At 27.5% G+C, this 12273-nt stretch overlaps 1 protein-coding gene across 5 annotated transcripts in view; it reads right to left on the bottom strand.

Annotated features, from left to right (window-relative positions):
- Positions 1 to 12273, bottom strand: part of LOC119611518 (netrin receptor unc-5) — a 61933-nt gene that overhangs the window by 14937 nt on the left and 34723 nt on the right. For all 5 annotated transcript variants that reach the window (XM_037967130.1, XM_037967131.1, XM_037967128.1 and 2 more), the window contains 5 exons: positions 2391 to 3205; positions 2054 to 2270; positions 1643 to 1848; positions 1437 to 1515; positions 102 to 326 (listed from right to left, as the gene is read on the bottom strand). In XM_037967130.1, coding sequence (XP_037823058.1) covers positions 102 to 326; positions 1437 to 1515; positions 1643 to 1848; positions 2054 to 2270; positions 2391 to 2945 — 1282 coding nt within the window. In that variant the 5' untranslated portion in view covers positions 2946 to 3205. The remainder of the gene's footprint in view (positions 1 to 101; positions 327 to 1436; positions 1516 to 1642; positions 1849 to 2053; positions 2271 to 2390; positions 3206 to 12273) is intronic.

The following is a 12273-nucleotide window of genomic DNA, read 5'->3' on the forward strand; positions in this document are numbered from 1 at the left end:
CTTATCAAAAACCTTGGGCTGAACTGATTCTGAACACTTATGCATTTTGATTTAATCTGATTTAGACTTAAATTTATACTTTAATTGATTGCATCACTTACATCTCTTAACGGCTGGCACATCGAAACCCTCCGTATTGACAATTTGTGTTTCATCCGGACAGGGTAAACAATCGGCTGATTTTTGTATTTGTGGCCCAGAACATTCGGCACCACCATTCATGGGTATAGGATTATTGCACATGCGTGTACGCTTACGACCCTGAGCCATTTTACCCGGACATTTGCAATCACGCCACGAAGACCAGGAACTCCAACCGCCATTAACTAAATGATTAAGAAGAGTTAAAAAAGAATTAAACATAAATAATGTTAAATTAATATCTTAACAATTAAAATAATAATATTTCTATTTGAAAGCCTTTAATCGAACAATTTACTAACAAGAAAAAAAATTCTTGGAATATTCGCGAATAAAATTTTGCTTCTTCAGCTCAGAGATTTATAATCAATATGATAACAAATATCGAAAGCTACAAATCTCTATAATTTTATTAAATTTATAATGCATTAAAAAAATCCAAAATCTCGGAATATTCGCGAACCAAAAATTATAAACATAAACAATATTTAGAATTCAGTTTGATTAAATACACGATTTAGCAATAAATATCAAAAGCTAAAATTAAAAAAAAGAATATTAGGATTTAACAGATATGTTAACAAATATCGTAAGATATAAATCTCTATAATTGTATTAAATTTGATGTGCTTTAAAAGAAACCAAAATCTAGAAATATTCGCGAACCAAAAATTATAAACATAATCAACATTTTGATTAAAATTTGATTAAACACACGATTTAGCAATAAATATAAAAAGGTCTTTGTAATTGTATTAAAATTTTAGTGAATTTAAAGAAAACAAATTCTCGGAATATTCGCGAATATAGATTATAATTTTATATTTTTCTTGTAAAAATTAGTGTTTTGTCAGTATTTCTCATTAGCTAAAAAGTGAGATTTGGATTATCGATTTTTCTTAATGGGCCGATTCTTCAGATCAGTTAAATATAATTCACATTTTGATTTAAATTTGTCTAATCGCAACATAAATCGAAAGGTATGCTTTATAAGACTCAGCAATTGTATTGAAATTTTTGAACATTAAAAGCAAACCAATTCTCGGAATATTCGAGAACAAAAATTATATTATTAGAAACTTTAGTTTTTTTGTTTAACAATTATTATTTTGAATATTTTAGATAACACTTGTTAAGATTTAATAATTGTATTTAAATTTTAGATCCTTAAAATAAAATAAGTTCTAAGAATATTCGCGAACAAAAATTATAATTTCAAGAACATAAATTTTTTTAGCAATTATGATTTTGAATATTTTAGATAAAATTAACACTAGCTAGAAAATAAGACTTACCATAAACTATAAGTACCGCCGAGTCTGAATTACGTTTACCCGCTATATTTTCAGCTACACAAGTATAATTAGCCATGTCCTAGAAATAAAGAAAATATAATAAGAAATTGATGAATTAGTAGCAGAGCTAATATTGATTACTAAGTAATGCCTGATTTAAAAAGACAAAATCGTAAAATTTTTTTCATTATTAACACTCTTCTTACCTGCAAAGTAACTTGACGAAATGTCAAAGTACCCGTTGGCGACACGGTAGGACCATGTTCATTACTCTCCGTTATAGGCAAATTATTCTTTTGCCAACTAACACCGGGTTCAGGAAAACCACTGGGTGGCTCACAATACAATTCAGCACGAGTGCCAAGCTCGACTCTCAACGAGGTGGGCGAAGTAACAAACTGTTTGCGCATATCTAGCAAAGAAATAAATAAATAAAAAAACGTATTTTAATTAAAAACAATTTGTAATTTAATACTATAATCATACAAACGAACGAACAGACACACGCACTCATTTCCCCATTAACACATTTCCTAATTACTAGAGAGTGCTACAAGTTACGTTACGTTGACGTATGTATGTACGTGCTTTATACTTATTGTCAAATTTAAACTTACATGCAATATTAACTGTGGCCGCTTGACTTTTTACAACACCCCTTGAAGACCAGGCATGACATTCACATTTAAAGGGACCCTTGCCAAAATATTCATCCACAAGATCACGGTGTATGGTGGCCGTAACTTCCTCCAAATGCACCCCTGTGTGAGGATCCACGTGCTTGTCGTGTGTTGAGGGTGGGGGCTGTGAACTGCCACTACATTTAAAATGCAGCTGCGTAATAGAAAAGAAAGACGGAGAATAGAAATAGTAAATAAAACAACTTCCTGTCAAATACCAAAAACAAACCCAGAAACTATAAACAAAACAAATAATATGCATTATGACATTTACCTGCAACGCATGAGCGGCTTTACACTTTAATACGGCCGGTCTATTCTTCACCACATAAACACTTTCTGGTTCAGTTAGAAAGTAAGGCAGTGTAACACCGGTTTCTGAAGCACCCAGTTTACCCGTCACGAATTCATCTAAAGTGCCAGCTGCTCCAATTAGCACTGTCTTATTGGCATTAACACCTTGCAGCGGCACCAGCGATTCACTCGAATGTCCCATATTTAGAGATTCATCGTGATATGTAGCACCTACCGGCAGTTTGCCCGCGTTAAATACATCTGCATTATCTTGATAGGAGCTATCCATATCCTTCCGGTTGGGCCAACTTGAATATTTGTTATTATCCGCTTTGGGTGTCATTAGCTCTTCCATTTCATCGCTAATGTCATCGAATTTACTAAAGACATCTTCTTCGGAATCGTTTAAAAGTAAAGAGGAATCTTTGGCGGAGGGTAGACATGTCGTACATGTTCGGCATATAATTAAATAACTGAGGATAACATTGACGATCGTATATCTGCTGCTACTGCTGCTGGGATTCGTTTTAGGCATTTTTATGTATACGAGGCAGGAAGTAGGTATTCTGTTCTTTTTGCTTTATCGTTTATAGTTTTCGTATTTAGTTGTTTGTTCTTTTTAGCAGTTGTATGGAATGACAGTTTCTACTGTGAACATTCGTTGGAATATTAAATTTCGTCCGTTTACTAATGTGGGAATCATGTGTATTTTGTGAATATTTGCGTTACTGCGTTCGTTTGTATGTTTGGATTTGTTTGAGGAGAATCACTTTTTAATGCGTTTTAATTAAGTATCTGAAATGAATAAATAAAAGTAAACACTTTACAAAAAGGAAATTCAATATTTTTTTTTAAATATATTAATGAATGAATGTCTTAGAATATGAAATGAGTTGCTGTTGCTTCTTATACTCCTTTGGCGTTGCAAGTGACAGATATTATCGCTGATACTTTTTTGAAATTTTTAATTAGTAAGTTGAATTTTCTAAACCAACATAGATCGAATGATAATGATAAGTTTCAATTTTGTTTTGTTTTTATAGCTAATTTATTGATATTAAAAAGCTATAATAATAAACTTGTTAGTTTAGGTTTTAAAGGTTTCATTTGATTATTCGAATTTTTATTAGTTTTAAAAAAAATCTCAAAATTTACATACAATTTTAAAACTTTTCTTTAAATTAACAAAATTTAAATATTTCTTATAGCCTTCTGGTACAATTCTTAGCATTTGGCTTAAATTGTTAACACTGCTACATAAAATAATTCCTAGAACAACAACCTGATACCTTATACTTGTTCTTGTATTTGTATTTGTACAAATAATTATATGTCTTTGAAATGAAATTTCCTAAATCAATTTTGAAACTTTTACCCAATACGGATTAAATACATATATTGGAAGCCTTGTAAAATACCTTTAGAATTTTCTTAAGTGTATGGTCATTATGGGCTTAAATCGATACATCATAAGAACGTCGGGTCTATTCTTCTCTACTATGTATGTTGTTAGTTGGTATGACATCTAACGTTACAATAACGGAAGTATCTTTCAACTTTTTTTTCTGTTTGTTTGTGTAATTTGTCTATAGGAGTTTATTTACGAGTGTGTTAGAGATAGATAAATATATATGTATGTATATATGTATGTATACTTACTACTTGAATGGTAAGTAAGTATGTAAGTAAGCAGCAGGCTGCTAACCAATATCTGTAATTATATCTTTGGCAATATGTTCAAGAAGATTGGCAAGAATGAACGCTTAAGTATTAGAGTTTCCCAAATGAAAAGAATATTTTATAGATTTCAAATAGTTGCTATCAAAATAAAACTGTTATACAAAAGATTTTTTATATTAAAACACAGTTATACAAAATATTCTCTCTAAATATACTGTTATACAAAATATTTTTATAGAAAAACTGTTATAAAACTGTTATAATATAAAAATAAACTGTTATAACAAATATTTTTTATAGAAAAAACTTTTATAGAAAAAAACTGTTATACAAACAAATTTTTATAGAAAAAAATATGAAAAACTGATAGTTAAATAAATTTATTTTTTATAGAACAAACTGTTATAAAAGTTATTTCCCATAACAAAAAACTGTTATAAACAATATTTTCTGTAAAAAAAAACTGTTATACTAAGTATTTTATGTAGAAATGATGAATAGAAGATTTAATAGATTTTAAATAGTTGTTCTAAAAGCAACTGTTATACAGGAGATTTTTATATTAAAAGCACTGTTATACAAAACCTATTCTATAGAAAAGACTATTATGCATATTATTTTCTAAAGAAATACTTGTATATTACATTATTTATATAGAAAAAAACTGTTATACAAAATATTTCAGTAGAAAAAACTTCTATAGAAAATATTTCTGTTATACAAAATATTTTCTAAAGAAAAAACTTTTATAACAAAGCGAATGTTATTTTTATAGAAAAACCTGTTATAAAAAAATTTCCCATAGAAGAAAGTGTTATAAACAATATTTTCTTTAGAAAAAAAAAAAAAAAACTGTTATACTAAGTCTTTTAGGTAAAACAGGTGTTATAAACCAGATTTTCTATAAAAAAAGTGCAATCGAAAATATTTTTTGTAGAAAAATCTGTGAAAAAAATTTTAATTTTTTTTTATATAAAAAAAATCTGTTATAAACAATGTTTTCTATAGAAAAACTATTATAAACAATACTTCCTATATAAATACTAAAATAAACTGTTTTTTATAGTTTGTATAGAAGGAACTGTTATACATGATATTTTTTATAGAAAAACAGTATAGAAGAAACTGTTATACAAAATATTTTATTTAGAAAAAACGGTTATAAACAGTATTTAATTATAGAAAAAACTTAACTAGTTTCAATAATTTCTATAAAAAACTGTTATAAAAAATATTTTCAGTAGAATAATTGTTTTCTGCAGTTGTTTCGATTCGATTCTTTCTATACAAAAACTATTATACAAATTATTCAAATTCTCGGAATATTCTCGAACAAAAATTAGAATCTTGAGAACTAAAATTATTCATATAAAAACGATTAATATGAATATTACAGATAAAGCTATATAGTGAAATTTGGAATTGCTTTCTTAATTAAAGTTTTTTCTTTCTTTTAACCACTTTTTTGATTTAAAATTTTCCCCGCTTAGAAAACTCTGTTCAAAAGTTGCCCTAACACAAAGTGCATTAACTTTATTTTTTGTTTGTTGCTGTTAGTTTAGAAATTTTTCTTTTCAGTATGAGTACGTTTTTTGTAGTATTTTTGTCATTTTGTTGACAATTTTTTGTTGTTGTTGTTGCTGCAACACAACATGGTCAATGTCTATATCGTCTTGGTGCATAGCATTGAACAAACTGACCTTACCAATAATAATAATAATACTTAATCTTACGAACAATATTATTACAACAATAGGAAAAAGAAGTGAATGCATGTTGCAACATACGGACACACGTTCATTCATGCTAACGTGCATATCATACAACAACCATTTATGTACAAACAAAATAAAAAGACATTTATGTATGGAAATGCATGTATAATGTAATTTTGTTGTTTTGTTGGTATGAAAGTGTATCTCTATGCATATGCTTGTGTATGTATAGTAGTATATTATGTATGTATTATGTAAATAAGATTATAATAAACACCCAACGAATGGAGTGTCCAATTTGAGACAACAAAAAAATTTACGAAATTGCTTCTATACGATTACATTAACTTACAATTACATTTGACACACACACTTATACTAATACCACAGTAATCACAAACCAATATACATGCAATTATTTATACTTAAACACTTACATAAGTAGGAAGTCTTTAAAAGGATACTGTTATAAACAAGATTTTCTATACAAAAATTCAATTCAAAAAATCCATATTTTCAAGAGAAAAAACTGTTATACACAACGTTTTTATAAAAAAACTGTTATAGAGAAAAACTGTTACACACAAATTTTTCTACCCAAAAAGCTCTTAGTCACAATATTTTGTGAAGAAGTAAACTGTTATAATTAGAGAGAATGAGAATGAGAGAACTGTTATACAAACTATTTTCTAGACAAAAAACACAATATTTTGTAAAGAAGTATTTTTTTTTTAATTAGTATTTTTTATAAAAAAAACTGTTATACACCAAATTTTTTATCGAGAGAACTGTTATACAAACTATTTTGTAGACGAAAAAACTGTTATACACAATATTTTGTGAAGTATAAAAATTAGTATTTTTTATAAAAAAAAACTGTTATACACAAAATTTTTTATCGAGAGAACTGTTATACAAACTATTTTCTAGATAAAAAACTTTTATACACTATATTTTCTAAAGAAATAAACTGTTATAATTAGTATTTTTTATAAAAAAACTGTTATACAAACTATTTTCTAAACAAAAAACTGTTATACACAATATTTTCTGGAGAAAAATCTTTTATACTCAATATTTTTATTAAAAAACTGTTATACACATTATGTTTCAATAGAAAGAACTGTTATACAAAATATTTTCTAGAGAAAAAACTGTTATACACAATATGTTTCTATAGAAGAAACTGTTATACTCTATTTTCTATGCTGTACTGATTATTTTCAAGTCCAGTCTTAAATGTTCAAATAAAGTCAATTTTCATTCCGCCCTCGTTATAACCAACATAAATAGCATAAATTGTAATTGTTACATGCGAGTAGTCTAGCAAACGCAGAACTAAAAGAAGTTGAAGTTGCATTTATGCCTTCAAACTATCCATGTGTATGTAAATATGTTTGTTAATAGCCGAGTAAGGAGGACGTGTTTTAATAATCAAATATTTAAGACCAATAATATGCAATCAACAGCAACAACAACTGCTACTAACTATTGGTAATAAGTTAAGAAGGTCTGCACGAGCGTATGCAACTGAAAGGTTTAAAGTGAATTTTACAAGTTATAAAATAACTTACACACATGTACAATGTACTCGTCGTATACGACAATATTTATGTAGAAATTTATAATAAGTATTTTTTTTTTATTTCTTGCCTTTAATTCATTTTCTTTCAATTTAGCTTTTTTTTCGTATATGTACGTTCGCCAACCAGTCAGTCCGTCATATTCAGGAAATGCAAGAAGATAACAATTTTTATGACTTTTTACCATTTAATTCATTCATTTATAATTTTGTTTTTTGTTTTTTCAATTTAGTGATTTTATTTTCACTTCTTAAGAATTGTCTTGGTCTGACGCGTACTGCATTCGCTTTAACGCTTTCCTCAACGACTATAATATTAATTATTTATATGTACGCACACACTGAGACATACACACACACACTACGATTGCACATAAAATCATTTATTTATGCAAAATTTTATTTAAAATTAAATAATCGTTTATTGCTTGAAAAATTTATACGTTTGTTTTAATGTCCATATTAGAATTAACCGCCAACAGTAGCAACAGGCAGCGGTCAATATAAAAAAACAACTACAACAACATACAACTTTAACTGCCAATTGGTAACTGAGTAGTATTGTATTAGTGTTAGTGGTAAGGGAGTGGAGTATGTTGCACCTCTTTACCCTCTTTTATAGTTTTTATTATCTACCTTGTCAACAACCACTTATGAAGATTACGAGGGTTGGTAGTGTCAAGCTGACAGTTGAAAAGGATATAATGAAATGTGATAGTAATTTTTACATATTTTCTACAGATAAAACTTAAAAAATCTTATACAAAATAACAAGTTATACACAATATTTTTATAAAAAAAACTGTTATACATAATATTTCTTATAAAATTAAACTGTTATACATTATATTTTCAATAGAAAAAACAGTTATACGAATATTTCTTATAAAATGAAACTATTATACATTATATTTTCAATAGAAAAACTGTTATACAAAATATTTTCAATATAAAAAACTGTTATACAAAATATTTTCAATAGTAAAACTGTTATACAATATATTTTTCCAAAAAAAAATGTTCATAGAACAAACTGTTATACAAATTTTTTTGAAGAAAAACTGTTATATGCAATATTTTAATACACAATTTTTGCCATAGAAGAAGTGTTATATATTAAATTAGCAATAGAAAAAACTGTTATACATAATGTTTCTTATAAAATGAAACTGTTATACAATATATTTTCAATAGAAAAAACTGTTATACAAGCTAATTTTCATAGAAAAAACTGTTATAGAAAATAGTTTCAATAGAAAAAACTGTTATACAATACATTTTTACAAAAAATATTTTCATAGAAAAACTCTTATACAAATTTTTTATAGAAAAACTGTTATATGCAATATTTTTAATAGAAAAAACTGTTATTAGACCTATTTTTCATATTAAGACTGTTATACAAAACATTTTCAATGGAAAAACTGTTATACACAATATTTTTCAAAAAAACATTTTCATAGAAAAAACTGTTATACAAAATCTTTTCCATAGAAAAACTGTTATAAAAAAAATTTTCCAAAAGAAAAAACACATTCATAGATAAACTGTTATACATAAATTTTTATAAAAAGAACTGTTATACAAGATATTTTCTATAGAAAACACTGTTATATACAATCCGTTAAACAATGTTTTTTGTAAAAACAGAAAAAACTGTTATACAATATAGTTGTCATTGAAAAAACTGTTATAAACAATATTTTCCATTAAAAACTGTTATACACTAAACGTTTAACTGTTTATTTTCCAAAGAAAAATCTGTTATACTCAGTATTTTTATAACAAACCGTTATAAAAAATATTTCTCACATAATAAGTTAGAAAAATATCTTATACGTGATATTTTTTAGAGAAAAAACTGTTATACATACTTCAATAAAAACTGTTATACTCAAAAACTCGGTATTAAACTGTTATACTCAATATTTCTTTATAGAAAAACGGTAGAATACAAGATCATAACATCAGATGCAGTAAACAGGCCCTTTTGGAGCTACTTGGTGAGAGTTTGTTGTGGGTTTCGAATCCACGACCTTTGGATCAAAAGCTAGACCACTATCAACTAACCTACCGGAGACACTCTATAGGCAGTATAACATTTTACAAAGTTCTATTGTTTCAAATCATTTTAGATTATAAAATTTAAGAGAAAATGAAAAACTTCCAATTTTTTAGCCTTAATTCAAAAAATACATCCTTATTTTCATACAACCAACACTCGTATTAAGCATTTAGCATAGTCAAACTGTCAAGACAGTCATTTCATTATAACAAGGCAAACGTAACACAGGCAACCAACCAACCAATCGAACAGGCAAATAGCCAGTTATTTCTGTTAATAACACAGCCATGGATGGGTATTTCATGATTATTTTGTGCAACGGTGATGATAAAAATCATTATCATTACAACAACAACATTTACCAACAAAACGGAAAAAAAACACTCAAATAGTTAAGGCGCAAAAAGCGGCAACAGTAGTTGTACCAGTAGCAGCAGCACCAGTAGCAAAAAACCATAGAATACTAACAATGACACTTATAGTCGTTTAGACAGTCACTTTGTCTGTCACACAAGCATATTTGTGTTGTCACTGAAATTACTTAGTTGCATGAGAGTGTTTGTGTGTGTGTATGTGTGTATATTTATTTTAATAGTTAATTTTTTCAGAATAAAAATGATGACCAAATTAAGCATTCAAAACAGGTATCAAAAACCTATAAGTTCCACGAAACTCGACTGATTGTTGGTGTTGCTGCTGATGATGTTATGGTTGTTGTTGTTGCTGTTGGCTGGGCTTAACACGGGGAGCAGTAGCCGAGTGTGTGTGTGTCCCATTGGATTGTTTTTGCTTTTTTTGTTAACGAAAACTAAGCCGCCACTTAATGATAGAATTACAAAAATATTTTACAAAGGAAGAGATGTTAAAAGGAACGTGGGGTTGTTGGTTGGCTTGATCGGGCCGATACGCTTTGGAAATATAAATTTATAGAAAAAAAAAAAAAAACAAAAACTTTAAAATGCATAAAATTCATTTAAGTAATTTGTAATAATATTAAAAACAAAGACTTTAACATTTCATTTTTATTTGTAAAATAAATTTAAAAGGGCATTAAAGCGTTTTAAGACCCTACTATAACACCACGAATAACAACAGCAACAACAATAGAATTACAAAAACACAAAGGCGGTTTTGTACTATGAATCAATGAGCATTAAACAGCATAATAATCAGACGCGTCTAATGACATACAAAACACTGTGTAGTGTATGGGAATGTTAAGTTTAAGTTTTTTTTTTGAAATTTTTTGTGTAAGTTTTTTGGGTATTTTGAATATTTTAAAACATTTTTAAATATTTCCAGCTTGTTGTTTTGTATGGTATGGCATTTCACCCTTAAAGATTGATATCTTTAAAAACGTATTTTTTCTTTTCTTCGTGTCTTGTTTTTTTCATTGTTGAAAAGGAATAAGAAAGAAATAATGAAGAGGAAAAAAAATCTATCATATCATTTAATATTATGTTCCATTAAGTTTTTCTCTAATGTTATGTAAAGTATTATGAATGTGTTAAAAGAACATTCCTCAATTGAACTCAAGCAACCAAAATAACATTGAGACAGACAGACAGACATATGGAGGGACGGACAGACAGACACGAAACAGAGACACAGCCAAACGCACAATGTCTCCTCTTGTATGGAGTGTTATAAAGACATTCTTCTTATTTTAAGTTATAGCAACGTAATATATTTTGAAAATTTATCGTCCATACATCTATCAAGATACCAGAACCACAATAACTAAACTGAACAACTCAGCTGAGAAGGCAAAAAGTCAAGTCTAGTCAAGATATCTACAAAAATTTTCAATTCTATCTTGTTTTACGCCAAAAGCTGATAAAGTTGAAAGAAGGGAAACAAATCAAAATCGAGTAGAACAACAAGAAAAAAAAAAACTTCATCATTCTTCAATACACTTTAACTTTACGATTTATTTTGGAGCATGTGTTCAAGTGTATGCTAGACAATACACACTTATACACATGTCTGTCATATGCTTGATTTTCTTATTATTGTTGTTTTGTTCAATACTTCAATACAATAGAATACTTGTATTGTACAATTCAAATTTGAATTTCAATTTGAATTGTATTTCTTCTCTTTTTTTTTGGATCTTTTTTTTCTACAGTCTGTCATTTAGTCTTACAACAGTAGTACGTAGCACACAACATCTGAGGACTATTTCATTTAAAGCCCCTTTATATTATAATATTCTTTTTTTCTTCTTTTTCCCAATTCAAACACGCAATTAGTTACAACAATTTATGTACATGATGATGATGATATTGATGATAATGATAATAATAAATAGCAAGAGTTCTAACCAACAAAAAGTATCTAATATGAGAAATATGTATATGTATGTAAATTATATGTGTGTGTGTGTTTAGAAGCAATGATAATTTTAATAATGATTTTTATTTAAGACCCGTAACTTAAATCCTCTTATTATCATTACCACCCCATTAGTATTAAAGACAAACGTATAACGTGCAAAATCAATTGAAACTTCTTAGTCAATAATCTTTTTCTTTATTTCTTTAATAAGGGAAAAAAATAACCCCTTTTTTTACAGAATTTTCTCTAACAAATCATAAAAAGTACCCTCATTTTTTAACAAATGTTGTTTCTAATTTAATATGTACGAAAAAAAAAAACGAAAAAACTTTGTTGTGTATCTTAAGAAGTTGTGTCAGCTGTCACTGTCATTCATGTGTCATATATTTGTCATAAAGTTATGTGAGATGCCAACAACTGTGTGAATAAAAATTTTGGAATATAAATTTGTTTTCTAATTGAAATAAAACAACTTGTTCAATTA

Source organism: Lucilia sericata, unplaced genomic scaffold (assembly GCF_015586225.1).
Source record: "Lucilia sericata isolate MDLA Ls3-8-SP2 unplaced genomic scaffold, ASM1558622v1 Contig001471F_arrow, whole genome shotgun sequence".
Taxonomy (NCBI): Eukaryota; Metazoa; Arthropoda; class Insecta; order Diptera; family Calliphoridae; genus Lucilia; species Lucilia sericata.